Raw genomic sequence first — 17,935 nt, 5'->3', positions numbered from 1 at the left:
GCAGTTTCAGTTTTCAGTAACTGGAAGAAAGGCTTCCACACTTCTTTAATTCTGCAAACTATGTAAAACAGTTGTTTGGGAGGACATTTTTATAAAGCTAACACACAATAAGACTGTAGTGTATGTCACAGTGTACATTATAATGATCAATTTGTTGTATGTTCTAGCATGCTCTTACAGCATTTTCCATTTTTTGTAATTTTATTTTCTGCATTGCTTGACACAGCATGTCTGATACTTTTTTTTGCACTTTTCTAATTTTTGTAATCCTAGTCCCATTGCATTGCTTATTAAATCTCTCATGCTACCCAATGACATTGTTTTATACAGTGTAATCCACCTTAAGTCCCAGTAGTAAATTCATAAATAAATAATAAAGTAAAAATAAACAAATAATGGAATAAATGATGATGACCTGACTACCACTGTACTATTCATTCATTCAGTTTACTGGAATCGCCCCATTCCGCACAAAGTTCATTGATCAGTGAACAGGCAGACTGCTTTTGAAGTAGATTTTTAATAGCCGGAGGAAGGTGACATCAGGACCCATACATCTCTAGAGAGTATGCTTGATCATTGCCATTTCCTCTACATGTTGTTCATTGCAGGAAGGCATTTATTAGAGCTTGCTGACAACAATAGCTACGTGACAACTCTCTAGGTTGCCTTTTCCTGCAGGACCGGATCTACATGTTTTTTGAGGGGGGGGGGGCAAAATTAAAAAATGGTGCCCCTTATGGGTCCATTCTACCTTATGAACCCATAGAATAGAATGGACTTCATACCCAATTTTGCGCTCCCCCTCTGGTGGTGCCCGGGGCAAGCACACCCCCTCTGCACCCTCTTAGATCCGGCCCTGTTTTCCTGTTGCCTGGAATGCATATACATTCCCTGCTCTCATAGACATCTTAGTAGCCAGAAGCTACTCTACGCTGTGGAGTGGAGGAGGAGTCTGCCCACAATTAACCCAGGAGACTTGGGCTCAGACCCTTAAAGATGGGAGAGAGGGATGAGGCAAATACCTCTGCTACAGAAGCAAAGAAGGACTAGGGAAAATCCTGTCTCCAGAAAAATTGCAACTAGGGGCTCTCCAGTGACTCTGGCCTTAGCTGAAAAACAGCAACAACATGGACACATACCAGAGGAACTGTTTACAAACAAGAGTTTCTTGGGGCATGCATCTCTATCATGTGCTTAATACATGAATTTTTAGATCCTACAGATTATGCTTCATACATGCATTACATGGGTATGTTCTGTGTAAGATGAAGTAGGCCTAGAAACAAAACAAAGGAACCACAGAACCCAGTGGCGTAAGGAGGGGGGGCGGGGAGGGCGGGTCGCCCCAGGTCTGGTGGGTCTGGGGGGCCGGCTGCACTCGCCGCCTTCCCCGCCCGCGCGCGGGGCCCGGCGGCGGTGGCGGAGGCCGGAGAAGCGGCGGCGAGGCCGCTGGAGGGAGGAGGAGGAGCAGGATCCATTCGAGGAGGAGCAGCGGAAGCAGCGCAGAAGCAGCACTGGGGGCAGGGGAACATGCCGGATTCCTCTCCTCCCCCTTCCCAACTAAGCGCGGGGCTGCCTGGCAGAGTGTCTCCCTCCCTCCCGCCTTTCCTCTCATCGGCCGCCCAAGCAGGTGTCGTCGAGCATGCGGGCCGCCAGCAGGACTGCTCTGCAGAGGTGGCTAGGCTGGGGCTTGCAGCTTACCCAGCCGGGTCCTCCCCACCCCCAGACTTGAGAGGAAAAAGAGCTGGCGGGCAAGCGAGAGGGTCTCCTTCCTTCCTTTCCCACTTTTCCTCCTGTCTGCCCCCCTGTGGGTGCCGCCGCTGCCAGGCCCACTCGAGAGGAGCAGCAGCGCCATCTCTGCCGGGGGCAGGGAACCTGTCTTCCTAGTTCGTGGGGTAGGGGGGAGAGAACGAAAGAGAGCAACACCGAGTGAGCGAGCACGAGAGAGAACGACAGCAAAAGCGACAGAGAGAGCAAGAGAGTGACAACGAGTGAGAGAGAGAGCGCTTGAGAAAGAATGACAGAGAGCACATGAGAGAGAGAGCAGGAGAGAGCGACAGTGAGAGAGAATGCGTGAGAGAAGGAGGAAGCACAGCAAGAGCGAGAGAGAGCGCACAGGAGAGAGCTGGGGCCCAGCGGCTGGCCGCTGGAAGAAGCAGCCAAGCCCTGCGGCCCCCCACCCAAAATTTTATTTCCTGGGCCCCCCACCCCACCCCAAAATTTCTGGCTACGGACTGGCATGGATTACTGTGGCCAAGTTGAATTTGTGACAGAAGTTAGAAATTTAACAGAATGGAATTAGGGATTAACAATATAACAGAATAGAACAAGCCAAGAGGATGCCTTTATAATGGAACAGGATTATGTCACCCACTGCAATGATTATTCTAGGCGTCAATTTGCTTTTATACTGCATTGTAATTCCACTGAACCTTGCCTAAAGGTGGTTTCTTACTAATTCTGTAATCCTAGCCCAGTTGCATTGTTGATTAGCAGTTTTATACAGTTAATCTGCATTTTTAAAATTCTGTACTCTGCCTTGGGCTCAAAGAAAGGTAAACTATAAATACATAAGACATTTTTCCTGTGCAAAGTGGCAGCAGGGGGACAGTACTTAGAGATTTTATTTTATTTATATCCCACCCTTCCCACTGAAGGCTCAGGGCGGCTCACAGATTAGGGTCAAAATGACCAACAAGATAAAAACATTGATAATACATAAAGCATCAGACAAAGCATAAAAAAATATTAAAATATCAGTTAAAACAATATAACAATGGATACTAGTACTATGATTTATCATGCAATTAAGTTTCAGCGGCCCCGTGGTGCAGAGTGGTAAAGCAGCAGTACTGAGGTCTGAACTCTCTGCTCACGACCTGAGTTCGATTCTGACGGAAGCTGGATTCAGGTAACCAACCCAAGGTTGACTCAGCCTTCCATCCTTCCAAGGTCGGTAAAATGAGTATCCAGCTTGCTGGGGGGAAAGTGTATAATACTGGGGAAGACAATGGCAAACCACCCTGTAAAAAGTCTGCCATGAAAACGTGAAAGCAACATCACCCCAGAGTCGGAAACGACTGGTGCTTGCACGGGGGACCTTTCCTCTAAGTTTCAGTGGTCAGTGTTTTTGCGGCATCTCCCGGCGGGAGGGTGGCACCCGCACGGGACACATATCAAATGAAAGAGGGGGCGCAGGGCTATCAGAAACAGCCGGCGGAGGGAGTCGGGAGCCCACCCCACTGGGGGATCCACACCCCGAAAGTGATGAAGGTGGCGCAGATAGAGCCAACAGAGCAAACAGGACAAAATAAATAGGCTGCATTATGCAGCACAGTTGAGAAAGTGCCTTATCCCATATACTGATGAAGTATATACAGGATTTGAGAACAAAATTGTTTCCGGCGGTGATATTTGGGGGATTTTTGGGGACGTCACAGGAAGTGCTGTGAAGTCACTTCCTGTTTCCGGCAGTGGCATTTGGGGGAAATGATGTCATTTGGGGGAAGTGATGCCATAGGAAGTGATGTCACTTCCTGCTTCCGGCAGGTGGCGCGGGGGGGGGGGGGGAATGATGTCACAGGAAGTGATGTCACTTCCCGTTTCCGGCAGGTGGCGCGGGGGAAAAATGATGCAACAGGAAGTGATGTTACTTCCTGTTTCCGGCGGTGGCATGACGTCACCGGAAGTGACGTCGCCGGAAGTGACGTCACTTCCTGTTTCCGGCAGCGTGCGCGCATGTAGGGGGGCCCACATAAATCTTGGGCCCCGGGCCCCGAAAGCCCTAGCTACGCCCCTGACAGAACCTACTAAACAATGCTTTTGAAAAGTCAAAGCCACAATTTTTCCAAAATAAAAGATTATATGGCACTCAAAGAAACTCCCTCATCTTTCATGATCAAGAAAAGGATTTTGGAATGTATCCAGAACAAATTTTCCAATGACTGGAACTCTCCTGCTTCCCTGCACCCACTGCAGCCTACTGATGTAGACGTTTTGTCTAGATTACATCCTGCTCCTTGCAGGATGGGGGATCCTGAGGAACAACTTGAGGGGTATGTTCAGCAGGAAGGGGACATCTCTGGAAACTGCCCATGTAGTCTGGATCCAACATTTTGATATTGTCAAGTCTCAGGCTGACATGGGATCTACCTACTCCCAAATATATGCCAGGCCTGCAAACACTAGGCCAGGGGTAGCCAAACTTGCTTAACGCAAGAGCTACCTAGAATAAACTTCAGATGTTTGAGAGCTGCAAGACATAAATGGCAGATGTTTGAGAACTGGGAGGGAGAGAGGGAGGAAGATGGGGAAGGGAGAAAGAGGTGAAAAGAAAGTAAGTTTAACTTCCAATGCATTCTCTAAGCCGTCAGTTGAGGGTGCGTGTGTGTGTGTGTGGGATGTATCTCAAATTTTGAATACTGTTGATTTCATTCTATTCAATTTACTCTTATTTTACAACACAGTGAGTTTAAAGCCAGGGATAGATTTGACATCAATAAATAAAGTTGTGCAATATACTCATTTTTACTATAAAACAAATATGCTTTTTAACACTTGTAGCAACATGATTTTCCTTGATAGATAATCCTTAAAACATTTAGCCTTATTGGTATTTACTTATATTCAAATGCTTTTCCTATGTATCGATCATGGAATCTTGGCTCTAAATTGTGAGAGCCTCGAACCAATGGGACATAGCTGAAAAGCAGTATTTTCTCTTCAGTGATGTAGTGTGGAGCTAAAGGGCCATCAAAAGCTAAATCATCTGCCTGCAAAAAAAACAACAACTTTATTCATAGGAATAAAATTTGCACAAAAGTAGCAAGAAGCAATTATAAAATATTAGAACACAGGAAGAGGCTCATAATACTATTGTGCACAGTCACATTAGAACGGGCCAGCTTTTCATCAACTGAAAAGATAATAAAACTGTCATCAAAAGTTTTATTAAGCATGCCATGCGTTTATCAAGGAAGTCTAACTTCATTTATACGTCTGTTGTACATATGTTGAGAACTCCCATGCAGCTGTTTAAACAAATTATTCAAATCATAAAAGAGGGTGGCATGTGATATGCATTGATGATGAGGCTCCCGTGACTTTTACCACCCTACAATCTCTACTTAAAAATTTGGATTTGGAATTACCATCACTTTCAGTGTTGGGTTAGTATAGTCTTTTGTCAACTGCAGAGGAAAATTTGTACCCTCATTAGCACACCAGGACCTTCTTAAAAAACAACATAATATGCTGCTGTGTCAGCCTGGCTGTGTTGCAGAGGACTGGAGCAATCACGGCGCTTGTGGAAATTTACCTGGGCGATGACTGGAGACCGCCAACGCTGGCAGCTGTTGAGTGCTTGTGGACACTGGGGTAGACTCAGAGCTGGAGGTGCCTGGACGTCGCGGCAGCACAGGGTGTTTCACCCTGATAGCGAGATCTGTTGGACAGCCCAGCATCAACCGACAGCCCAGCAGCAACCCAGTACAACTCAGCGCCAACCATGGATGCTGCTGGAGAAACGAATGGGTTGCTACCCCCCCTGACTTGCCGGAGCTAGCCAAAGACAATTGGTGGCTGTTGGAAGTGAGAATCTTGCCTGGCATTTGGAAAGACTCAGTTGCTTATTCAAAAAAGGTCCAAGAAGGAAGAAAACTGCTGCTACAAGAGGGACTAATGGAAAGTTACCCTGCACTATGCCTGTACTTTAAACTGAGTATTCATAGCATTTAACATCTTAGCACCAAGCACTTTAACATCTTAGCATCTAGCACTTTCACTCTGCACTGAAATTTTTTTAGTTAATTAGTTTAATATTGCTGAGCCGTCAATATTGTTTTCACGAATTAATTTCAGCTAATTTGGTGAGGTGGTTTAAATTTATAGGATGGGGGAGGGATTTAATTAATTAGTGAGATTTAGTATTGTTAGTAAATTTAAACCTTATAATTGCTACTTAAAATTGATTATTTTGTTTAGCTAAATTGGGTTGATTGATTTGGGGAACTGATTTTGCTTAAGAAATTAGGGATCCCTTGGGTAAAATTTTATATTAATTGGCTATACCAAAGGTTGTAACTAGTAGTTGGGAGCAATTTAATTGAAACTGATCCAGAAACTGCAGCGGCTGCAGAACTGGGCAGGTCGCCTGCTGACTGCATCACCTGTATGGGTAAGCATGCGGCCGGTGCTCTGTGGCCTGCACTGGCTGTGTATAGAGTACCGGATCCATTTCAAGGTGTTAGTTTTGACTTTTAAAGCCTTACATGACCTGGGACCAACATTCCTGTATATGCCTCGGAGGTTGCTTCATTCGGCCTCCCACAATAGGCTGACTGTCCCTGGCCCAAGAGATGCCTGACTTGCCTCTACCAGGGGCAGGTCCTTCTCAGTCCTGGCCCCAATCTGGTGGAATCAGCTCCCTATGGAGATCCGAGCCCTACCTGGCTTTCTAGCCTTTCATAGGGTCTGTAAAACGGAGCTGTTCTGCCAGGCGGCGAGCATCTATCCATTAGATCGGTTGGCCTCCCCTACTGTACTATCCTACTGCGCTGAGTTGCTGTACTGTCCTGCTACACCATCTTATATTGTCTGCTGGACTATTCTGTTGTACTGAATGTTGTGATTGGGTTTTTTTATTATCATGCAGCTATGATTTTATGGTGATTTTATTATTTATGTTATACTCCGTCCTGAGCCCATACGGGGGAATGGGCAGAATATAAATAAACAAATAATAATAATAATAGTAATACTAGGCAATCACTATGTCAGGGTCCAGGAAAGGACAGAAGATGTTACTGAAGTTACATGTAACTGTTATTTCTTCAGTGATCATCTGTGCATTCACACCCATGGGAACTGGAGCCTATGCAGAGGACCACTTGGAAATTTCATGAGCTAAGCTGAAATCAATTTTAGGCACTTACCTACCTACACAGAATAAGGGGAATGGGCTGTATAGGGTATATCCCAGGTGTGCAGAGTGATGCTTTCCTGTTCAGGCCCTCTCCCTGTTCAAGAAGCAGAACAAATGCTAGCCAACTATTTCCTCCTGCAATTGCAGAGGAGATTCCAGTGAGAGGGAAAGAGGAGGTTTGTTGAGAAGAGTTTTTTGAAATTCTAAATAATAACTTTGACTACAGAAATGACCCTGTTGAGTACTGAGTAAATATTCTTCTAAGAGAACAAAGTTGGAGTTCAGGGGCACCTTTAAGGACCACAAAGTTTTATTTTGAGTATAAGCTTTTATGTGCATGAACGCTTCTTCCAGGGCTTTCTTTGTAGCAGGAACTCCTTTGCATATAGGGTTGCCAAGTCTAACTAAGAAAATATGTGGGGATTTTGGGGGTGTGGCCAGGAGACTTTGGGAGTGGAGCCAGAAGGCTTTCCCATTCCCTAAAACAAAACACAGGTTGCTTACCTGTAACTTATAATCTTTGAGTGACCATCTGTGCAGTCACACACATGGATCTTGCCGCTGGCAACGGATCCGTACCTTGGAGTCTCCAGTAGCTCGCCTAGAGCATTTTTTGGCATGCTCTCCCACTCATCCTGGGGAGCAGGCATCGACTGTGCATGCCTGGAGCAAGCGGGAGGCGCCCCTCCCACTCAGTTTCTTCCAGCCGCTACTGACAGTCTACGCAGGCAAAACCAGAGCAGAAAAGCCAGCAGAGGGGAAGGGTGGGTGGGCATGTATGACTGCACAGATGACCACTCGAAGAACATAAGTTACAGGTAAGCAACCTGTTTATTTCATCGTGGCCTCTGTGCAGTCCCACACATGGGTGATAAGCAAGCTGAAGATCAAAGAAGGAGGTGGGTGCTGGCAAAAAAAATTAAATACTTACAATGTATGCAGGCACTCACCTGGGATGACTTCAGTGAAAGATGGCCCTGAGAACTGCTTGGCCGAAGGAGGCGTCACGTCCAGCACGAATGTCCAAAGCATAGTGGGAGATGAACGTGGACAGAGAGGACCATGATGCAGCAGAGCAAATGTCCTCTAAGGAGATGCCCTCCAGGAAGGCCAAGGAGGTCGAGACCGCTCTAGTCGAATGAGCCTTGAGACCCTCAGGTAAAGGTTGCTTAGCAACTTCATAGCACAACCGAATTGCATTGGATAACCACTTAGAGAGTCTCTGGGTAGAAATTTTACACCCTCTGTGGGGATTGCCGTAGGCCACAAACAAGTTAAGCTCATCTGACATCGAGAGTGTGTAGAGCTTTTTGTCCAGAATCTTTAGGTTCAGGGAAAAATGTGGGTAACGAAGTAGAAGTCAAAAGATGAAATTTCAAAAAACTTTTGGGAGGAAGGCCGGATCCGCTCTTAGAACCACCCTGTTCCTGTGAAAAACTGTATAAGGAGGATCAGAACAAAATGCACACAAGTCACTAGCTCACTTGTCGGAGGTGAGTGCAACCAACAGGGCAATCTTCTAGGAAAGAAGGTTGAGATCAACGGTAGCTAAGGGCTCAAACGGAGGTTTTGTAAGTTGTGCAAGAACTAGTGATAGACTCCAAATGGGCACAATAGGTTTAACAAGAGGGTGAAGGTGTAACATGCCCCTTAGGAATGATTTGGACAGTCTATGGGAGAAAACAGTCTGACTGTCAACAGGCTTATGGAAAGCCGAGATGACTGAAAGATGAACCTTCAAAGAGGAATAACTGAGTCCAGAAACTTGTAATGACAAAAGGTATTTTAAGATTGAAGGTAGAGGTACAGTCTCTGGATCAAATTGTTGAGAAAGTGCAAAAGAACAGAAATGCTTCCATTTACACTGGTAGAGGATTTCCTGGTGTTTAGGATAACCTGTGCAACATCTAATGGCAAGTCTATGGCCATATTCTCCATGCTGTGAGCCCCAGGATCTGGGGGTTGTGGTGCCGTATCTGGCTCTGATTCTGGGTGAGAACGTCATCTGCCAAAGGAAGGCGACAGTAGGTGTGATGAGACAGCTGAAGGAGTCTCTTGAACCATAGTTGCTGTGGCCACCATGGCATTATTAGGATGCAATTTGTACCATCCCGAACGATCTTGAGAAGAGATCGAGTAATTAGAGGAGTTAGGGGGAAAAGGTAATGCAGTGGTCCTTTCCAAACGTGAAGAAAGGCATCGTTGCTTCTCCTGGAGTAAAAACGATGGCATTTTGAGTTGGCCCTCGTTGCAAAGTTCATGGGACCCCGAAGCATGCGAAGATGCAATGCAGATAGCATGGATTGAGGGACCATTCGTGGTCGTCCAGGCGAATCCTGCGGAGGGAGTTGGCCAACATGTTCTCTATCCCTGGCAAATAGACGGCAATCAGGTAGATGTCATTCCTGATGCACCACTCCCATAGGGCTATGGCTAGTCAACATAGACGGACGGACTTGGTCCCACCCTGCCTGTTCACGTAGAAAACTGTAGCCATGTTGTCCGTTGTAATCTGAACATGTCGGTCGGTTAAAGATGAGAGAAAGGACTAAAGAGCCCTGTGAACAGCAATAACTTCCAGACAGTTTATGTGCATGGGCTCCCCATCTTCACTTGGAGGCATCTGTAGTTACAACAGCAGAAGGAGGGGGAAGAACAAAAGGCATTCCACAGAGCAGGTTGTTCAGAACGGTCCACCAGGAAAGGGAGAGTAGAATTCTGTGAGGTACAATAAGGATGGTCCTCTGAGGTTGTATGTAAGGGTGGTAGGCATGAACAAACCAGAGCTGGAGGGGCTGCATACGCAGTCTGGCAAAATGGAGTACCAAAGTATTTGCAGCCATGAGGCTCAAAAGACGTTGAATGATGATTGCAGGTTGTGTCATAGAAAGTATGACATCCTGGGCCAACGATAGAATAGTTTGGGCCCAATCCAAGGGAAGAAAGATGAGGTGAGGACACGTGCAAAGACCTATGAATTGTAGATCCTGTGTTGGGGTGAAATGAGACTTGGTAACGTTCACACACAGACCCAAGGAGGTCAGAAGAGAGAGGGTCGTTTTGAGATCCTTCATGAGTTGGTGTGCTGTAGAGGTGATTATCAACCAGTCGTCTATGTATGGGAAAACAGAGATGCTGTGAAGATGGAGGGCAGCCGCCACCACTGCCATGCATTTTGTGAACACCCTCAGGGTGGTGGACAGCCCAAAAGGAAGAACTCGATACTAGAAGTGATGTTGTCCATGGCGAAACGGAGATATTTGCAGTGTTGAGGTCGGATGCTCACGTGGAAATAGGCATCCTGGAGATTCAGGGAAGCCATCCATGAATCCTGAGGTATTAAGGGCATGATCGATTGAACAGAGATCATTCTGAATTTTTTGTAGACTATCCGTTCATTTAGTCTCCTGAGATCCAGAATGGATCACTTGCCTCCATCCCACTTGAGAACCAGAAAGTACCGTGAATAGAAACATGTTCCACGGTGGTGATGGGGAACAGGCTCTATTGCATCTTTTTGGAGCAAATCCAAGATCTCTTGCTGGAGATGAAGAGATGGCAGAGTGACAACAAAGTGGTGATGGTGTGGGGGCAAAATGAACTTGATAGCGTAACCTAGACGAATTATGGTGAGCACCCAAGAGTCCCTGGTGATCGAATGCCAAGTCTGGTAGAAAGGGAAAAGTCTGGTCTGATAGAGACGATCCAGCTGTTGAAAGGGGCAGGGAGTGAAGTCAAAAAGACTGCTTGGATGGCAGGGTGGACTTTTTGGCTTGTTGAGAGCGTGATTTCTGGTGGAAAAGCTGTTTGGGTTGAGAGGTTTTCCGCTTCCAGTATTCAGACTGTTTTGGAGAACGTTGACGGCTTTAATATGCTGGTTTCCAAGGTCTCGGCCGGTTTGACTGCTGTGGAAGGGGTTGAGTGACTCCAAGCCACTTAGCTCTCTTACGGCCATCATCAACAGATGTGAGAACCTCATCAGTGGAGGCATGAAACAGTCCAAGACCATCAAAGGGAAGGTCCTCAATTTTCTGCTTGATATCTGGTTGCAGATTTGTGGATCGGAGCCAAGCATGGTGCCTTAACGCAACCGAAAATGTGAAAACTCTAGAAGAGCACAAAACAGCATGCCTGATGGTATTTATTTTCTGCTTAGATACTCTGGAGAGTTCAGAAACTAAGTTGGAAACAGCATGCGTGATGGTATCTATTCGCTGCTTAGATACTCTGGAGAGTTCAGAAACTAAGTTGGAAGCCACCCTCTGAGAAGTCTCCAGGAGAGAAGGAATGAGTGGTGTGAATTGGTTAACAAGATTGAAGGCGTAGGCGGAGAAGTAAGCCAAGTAATTATTGACCTTTGAGATGGTAGAGGCAAGATTGTAAATTTTGTGGGCTAGAGTGTCCAACTTACGGTCCTCGCGATCTGGAGGTGTAGGATGTCTTGAAGGTTTCGCTTTAGATGCGGAATGGACAATAATGGAATTTGGAGCTGGATGTGAGGCCAAAAATTTTGATTCCGGAGCATGGATTCTATATAAGGAATCAAAACGCTTCAAAGTAAGTGGTGCAGAGGCAGGTTTGCCCCAAGCCTCACAAAGCCCTTCCAAATGCACTGGTAGCATAGGTAAGAGTGATCCAGTAGGAAAATCAGCCTGAACTAGATCATGCACTACAGCTAAAATCTTGGGTGAGTCCGATGGGATAGTCACATTCAGGGCCTCAGCCATAGTGGTAGTGAGGTTGAGGTCCATCAGACGGGAAAAGACGGTTTGGTCGAGTAGTGTCAGAGCCAGGGGAGCCCGGTGGATGTTCAGAATCGAAAGTGCATGAACTGTTCTTCTTGGATTCAGAGTCGTCTGGTTCCTGAGGAGGTGTTTTGGGTTTAGTTGGTGCAGACTCAGAGTCCACTGGAGGAGGAATAGTATTAGAGGTTTGAAGAGGCTTAGGTTGTGATGGCAGAATGCTCGAAGTCGTGGCAGGTACCGCAGGCATAGTAGAGCAAATTGGAGCATCATGGATTCGAGGTGGCATATGAGACTCACGGCACTGAGAAGGTTCACGGTATCAAGATGAAAGGTATTCGATGTCTTGGGTTCGAGAAGGTTCACGGTATCGAGATGAAAGGTAGGCAGTGTTTTGGGTTTGAGATGGTGAGGGTTCGAGGTTCCCAAGTCGAGGAAGTGCAGCTTCAAAGTCTCTATGAGAAGTGACATTAAGTTCATGGTACCAAGAATGCTTGAATCCCTCATCTGAAGGTGAGCGTGAGTAGTGACAATAGACTGTATGGTGTCAAGGAGATGGAGATCTAGAGACTGAGGAGTATTTGTACTGACCAGTGCGATAGTAGTCACGGTAGTCACAATGAGATGGAGAGAGGGAGCGGAAATTGTGGCAATGAACTGGAGAACGAGAGCGGAGATGCTGAGTGGACACTTGAGTGGAAGACTCCCGGTACAGGGGAGAAACCCCAATGTCCCGAAAAGACCCGAGTTGGAGTAGAGACCGTGCACGCTCCTGTGAGAGGATCAGAGGATCAGTAAGTCGGGTTCAAGAATGTCCAAGGGGACAGCACTGTGGACTGAAGGTGATCGAGACCGAATCGGAATAACTTCTATGGGAACATTAGGAGTGAGTTGAAGCATGTCCGAAATCACGTCGGACAGTGCCGAGAGCTCTGGAGGAATTAGTGGTTGAGTCGAAGCCAAAGAAAGTCCAGGTTGGTTAGAAACCGAAGCCATAGGAGTCGAGATGGTAGCTGTTGGGGTCAATAAGGCCGTTGGAGTCGACTTAACTTTCGGGTCACGAGGTTTTTTCGGAGCCGTAGTCGATGAGTCAGAGTGGTGCCGGGACTTCTTTGAGGACTTATGTCCTGAATCGGAGTGCTTAGACGTTCCCTTGTCAGACTTATGCTTTTTTAGGGATTGCACAGCAGCCAACGCAGCCAAATCTCCCGCTTAATGTGGGGGAGGTGGCGAATCGGAACGAGGCATGGCCCAGAGAGATTTTTCAAGCAGAAAACTTTGGAGCCTTGCTGCTTGATTTTTTTCGCACCTGTTTTCCAAAATTTGCGCAGTGCGGGCAGGTATTGACCCGATGAGCTTCACCCAAGCAAAAAAGGCAATAAGAATGTCTGTCAGAAGTAGGGATTTTAGTCCCACACCTCTGGCATTTTTTAAAAGTAGTTTTTCCTTCCATACACTCCGGACAAGGGAGGGCAAAAAGGGAAAGGAAAGCACAGAGGTTAGGGCTTTCTTTCTTTTTTTTTAGGATGAAGAAAGAAGAAAATGAAGAAAATAAGAGAAGGAATACCATATCACAGGTGGAAAAAGTCGAGCTGAGGAGAAGGGAACACAGCAAGGTAGGTGTCGTCCGAGTGGCAGTTAGGAAGAAACTGCGTGGGAGGCGCACCTATCGCTTGCTTCAGGCCTGTGCAGTCAATACCTGCTCCCCAGGGCGAGTGGGAGAGCGTGCCAAAAAACGCTCTAGGCGAGCTACTGGAGACTCCAAGGAACAGATCCGTTGCCAGCAGCAAGACCCATGTGTGGACTGCACAGAGACCACGATGAAGATCAAATAAATATACAGCGGTGCAGTTCCCCTGAATACAGTCATTTCCTCATTCTCCCCAGCAGCTGGCTGCACTTACACACTCTCACACATGCTTACTAGGGTTGCCAAGCTCCCTTACCTTTTTGGTGGAGGCCTTTTGGGAGGAGGGGTGTTCCGGGAGGTGGGTTGGTATGCAAGCAACATTTTGGACCTCTTCTGGTAAAATCAGAAGTAGCCCAAACAGGAAATGGCTGGCAGCCATTTGAGTGGTATTTAGGGAGATAAAAATGGACAAATGGTTGCCAGCCATTTCATTGCCAATTTCACTCCTCCCTCCCTTCTAAGCAGGGAGGTGGGGTAGAGGAGCAAAACTGATCCCTGAAAAGGGATAGCTGCTAGCCTAAACTAGCTGCAAGCCTGCTCAGTGATCAGGATCACTGAAGCTCTGCAGCCATTTTGAGTGGTCCTTTTTGTTTCCCTAGGGAAAGCAAAAGGGACCACTTAAGTTGCTAGCAGCCATTTGAGTGGTCCTTTGTGCTTCCCCACTCAAATGGCTGCTCCGGGGCAGCACTTCCATTTTTTCAGGCCACTTTCAGTTTTACCAGAAATGGCCTGAAAAACCTCATTTTGGGGTGGGCTTTCCTCCACTGGCCAGGTGGCCAGCAGTGGGAAAGCCCTCCCCAAATCGGGGGATCCCTTGCTTGGACCGGGGGATTGGGATCCCTATTTGCATATTAGGCCACACACCCCTGATGTAGCCAGTCCTCCTGGAACTTACAGTAGGCCCTGTACTAAGAGCCCTGTAAGCTCTTGCAGGATTGGCTACATCAGGGGTATGTGGCCTAATATACAAAGGAGTTCCTGCTACAAAAAAAGCCCTGGCTTCTGCAGATACATTGAAACAGTCACCAATCACGACATATAGGTAGCGAGTAGGGCTGCCAAGCCCCCGGTCTAGACGGGGGTTCTCTTGCCCGGGAGGTTCCCAACCTGCTGGCCCACATTGGGTACCATAGAGTTTCTCCCTCCCAAATAGCTAGAGCATCCAGGAAAACCATAGAATTTTCCCAGAATAGACTAGAGTGGTTGCTGCACAACGTCACCAGTGCGATGATGCCACTTCTGGCTGACGTCAGCTTGCCATGTCTGCTGGCATGCGCACAAGGAAATTCCCTCGCCAGGGGCTTAAAGGTACTTGACAACCCTAGTAGTGAGTGAGGGGAATGTTCTTACCAATTGCCTTTAATCCAATCTCAGCTACATTTGCTTCTATTCATGGCAACATCCTCCTCACCTGCTACCTATATTTTTTTAATACTTAAATTTTTATCAATTTTTCTGAAAATGTCAACAAACATTAAACAAAAAATACACAAGTAATATAAATAAAACCATCTTACAATCTTAATAAGAGCACTCTTAAAGTCTTCTATTGATTCATAATTTTGCATTTACAATCAAGAGGTCAAATATATTATCCAATACTATACAATATTATATAGAACAGCTTCAATAATAAGAGAAATTTATGTACTTTTTTGGAATACGCTTTTTAAATTCTTCTTCTAAGTTGATGTAATTAAAAAGGGGGAACCATTTTTCAATAAAGTTGTTTTCCTTCTGTGGTAAATCATTTACCCGTATCGGTATGGCTAACTTATCTAATGCCGCTTTTTCCCATACCTTAGACATCCATTGCTGCTTTGTAGGAGACACATCTCGTTTCCATTGTCGAGCTATCAGAAGTTTAGCCGCCATGAGTAATAGGGTTGCCAGTTCTTTTTTTACTGAGGAAAGTTTTAAATTTGGCCAGTAATTCAAAAGGATTGATTCTGGGGTAAAAGGAATATTACCATCTACAATGCTTTTTTACAGTTTGTATAATTTCTTTCCAAAAATTATTTATTCCCGGGCACAGCCACCAACAGTGTAAAAATGAACCTTCCTGTTTACATCATTTCCAGCACTCAGGAGTGGGTTTTATGTGAGACAGAAAGAGCTTTTGGGATGTTAGATACCACCTTGAGAAGAGTTTATAGTTTTGAAGTTTTAGGTTTAGGGAGTAAGTATTATAGAGAGGGGAGCCCCATATAGTCTGCCATTGCTCTAATGTAAGTGATATACCACAATCCTTCTCCCAGGCTTTTTGTTGGCTTGTAATTTCAGACCAGCTTTTGGAATTAAGAAGGTTGTAGATAATAGAGGTTAGAGTTCTTGCTTGCTTTGGATTTTTTCAAGAGGTGTTCAAGAGGTGTTAAAGAGCTATCTATTATGTCTATAATCCTGGGATTATGTAAAACATAGTGGATTTGTTGGTATTGAAACCAAGGAATAGTTATGTTGTATTGAGTTTCTAGTAGTGTTTTAGTCAACATTTGTTTGTTTTTAATAATGTCTTGGAATTGATATATTCCAGCCTCCCTCCAGATTTTAAAGTCATTGGCACCACGACCTGGTTTAAACCAGGCTTGTCCTAGGAAGCTTGCCATAGGTGAAATAGATGGGATTAGAAATTTTTTGTATTTGTCCCAGATCTTCAGTGTTAGGGATAGGTAAGGATTGTCTTTGGAAATGAAATGTCTATTATTTGGTGCATTCCAAATTGCTTCCCATAGCTGATCTCCTTGTAAATATGACACTTCAATGTTTACCCAAGCGTTGTCCCTGCCCTTCGAGGCATACCATAGTACATTTTTAAAATTAGCAGCCAGACAGTATGCCTCTAAATTTGGTAAACTTAACCCTCCTTGCTTTGTTGGTCTAGTCATTAAATTAAATTGGAATCTAGGTTTTTTATGTGAACATATAAATTTAGAAAAATGGTTTTGTTTAGCTTTGAATTATTTAGGCAATATATAACAAGGTAACTTATAAAATAGAAACAGATATCTGGGGAGTACAAACGTTTTAAACATATCTATTTTTTCCAACAAGGTTAAATTAAGTTTACCCCATTGTTCCAGATTTGATTTTATAGAGCCATCAAGAAGCTTGTAATTTACAGTATAAAGATCTTGTAAGTTCAATGGTATTTGAATTCCCAAGTGTCAGAAAGATTTCTGTACCCATTTAAACAGAAGAGCGTTTATTAAGTCCAGTTTGGAGGCTGGTAACAACAAAATAGGGTGTAATTCAGACTTCATGTAGTTAATAGTAAATGCAGACATTCCACTAAATTCTTTAATTTGGTGTAGTAATGAGGTAATTGACTGAAGGGGTTTGGTTAGATAAAAGACTGCATCGTCTGCAAAGAGACTTAGTTTATATTACTCTTCTCATACTTGAATACCACTAATTAATTTATCATTTCTTATGGCAAATGCCAAGGACTCTATTGAAAGAGCAAATAGGATGGGAGAGAGGGGGCATCCCTGTCTTGTACCTCTGTGTAGATTTAAATTGTCTGCTCTATAGTTATTGATATAGATTTGTGCTTTCGGGTTAGCGTATAAAGACTCAATGGAGGTTAAGAATTTTGGGCCAAAGCCCATATGCTGTAATAATGTAAGCCAATATGGAACCTTCACTTTGTCGAATGCCTTCTCCATGTCTATGGCCAAAAGAACTGATTCCACTCTTTTTTGTTTTCCTAAATAAATCAAATCCAAAGTTTTGCGGATATTGACTGTGAGAGTTCTAGTAGGGCTGAAGCCTGATTGATCGCTATGTATGTAGTTTGCAATAATTTTGTTTAGTCTGTTAGCCATTATAGCTGAGAATATTTTAAAATCATTATTTAATACTGATATCAGCCTATAGGATGTAGGGTATTGTTTATCCTTCCCGGGTTTGGGTATCACTGTAATTTTAGCTTCAGTCCATGTAGTAGGCATACTTCCTTTTACCATAACAGAATTACAGGTTTGTATTAGCGGGTCTATTATCACAGATTTAAATTTCTTACCTGCTACCTATATGTAAAAACTGGTGACTCGGATGTAGTCAGATATGCCAGTGATAGCTGAAGACTGCCTGGAACTGAGAGTAGTGCCTGGGGAAGGACCTGGGCTTAAACAAGGTCACTTGAACTGCGATCCAGTGTTCTCTCTAAACTGAGTTAGCATGAGCCATCTCACAGATTTTTAGTCTCCAGCTCACACTTTTTTGTCTTAGCACAGGAAAAATGGCCCCAGAGCACAATAATTTATGCAGCAGCTCACAACTTTAATGCCAGTAGCTTACAAAGCAGAATTTTTGCTCACAAAACCCCACAGCTTAGAGGGAACATTGCTGCAATCCCCAATGTTTTGGCAGTTCTCTTGTCTTTTTCCCTCCTGCCATTGGTCAGCTTGTGTGCTAGGCAGCTCCTTCTCCTCTAGTGAGCTCTAAAACTTTTGTCCAGATGCACAGTATGCAGCCAGGAATGCCTCCTTAGAACAATAGCGGAGGCCATGGCACGGCTGGAACAATCTGCAGAATGCCTAGCCTCACTGAACTGTTGGTGACTTCACATCCTCAGCC

At 45.1% G+C, this 17,935-nt stretch overlaps 1 protein-coding gene across 1 annotated transcript in view; it reads right to left on the bottom strand.

Moving 5' to 3' along the window:
- Positions 1-17,935, bottom strand: part of LOC132589565 (cation channel sperm-associated auxiliary subunit beta-like) — a 92,050-nt gene that overhangs the window by 37,013 nt on the left and 37,102 nt on the right. Inside the window, exons 13-15 of the mRNA XM_060262330.1 lie at positions 11,086-12,439; positions 4,624-4,775; positions 1,705-1,886 (exon numbers count right to left, since the gene is read on the bottom strand). Of these exons, the coding sequence (XP_060118313.1) occupies positions 1,705-1,886; positions 4,624-4,775; positions 11,086-12,439 (1,688 nt within the window). The remainder of the gene's footprint in view (positions 1-1,704; positions 1,887-4,623; positions 4,776-11,085; positions 12,440-17,935) is intronic.

Source organism: Heteronotia binoei, chromosome 21, assembly GCF_032191835.1.
Source record: "Heteronotia binoei isolate CCM8104 ecotype False Entrance Well chromosome 21, APGP_CSIRO_Hbin_v1, whole genome shotgun sequence".
Taxonomy (NCBI): domain Eukaryota; kingdom Metazoa; phylum Chordata; class Lepidosauria; order Squamata; family Gekkonidae; genus Heteronotia; species Heteronotia binoei.
Note: the sequence above shows the minus strand (reverse complement) of the source record. Positions and strands in the feature narration are given on the sequence as shown.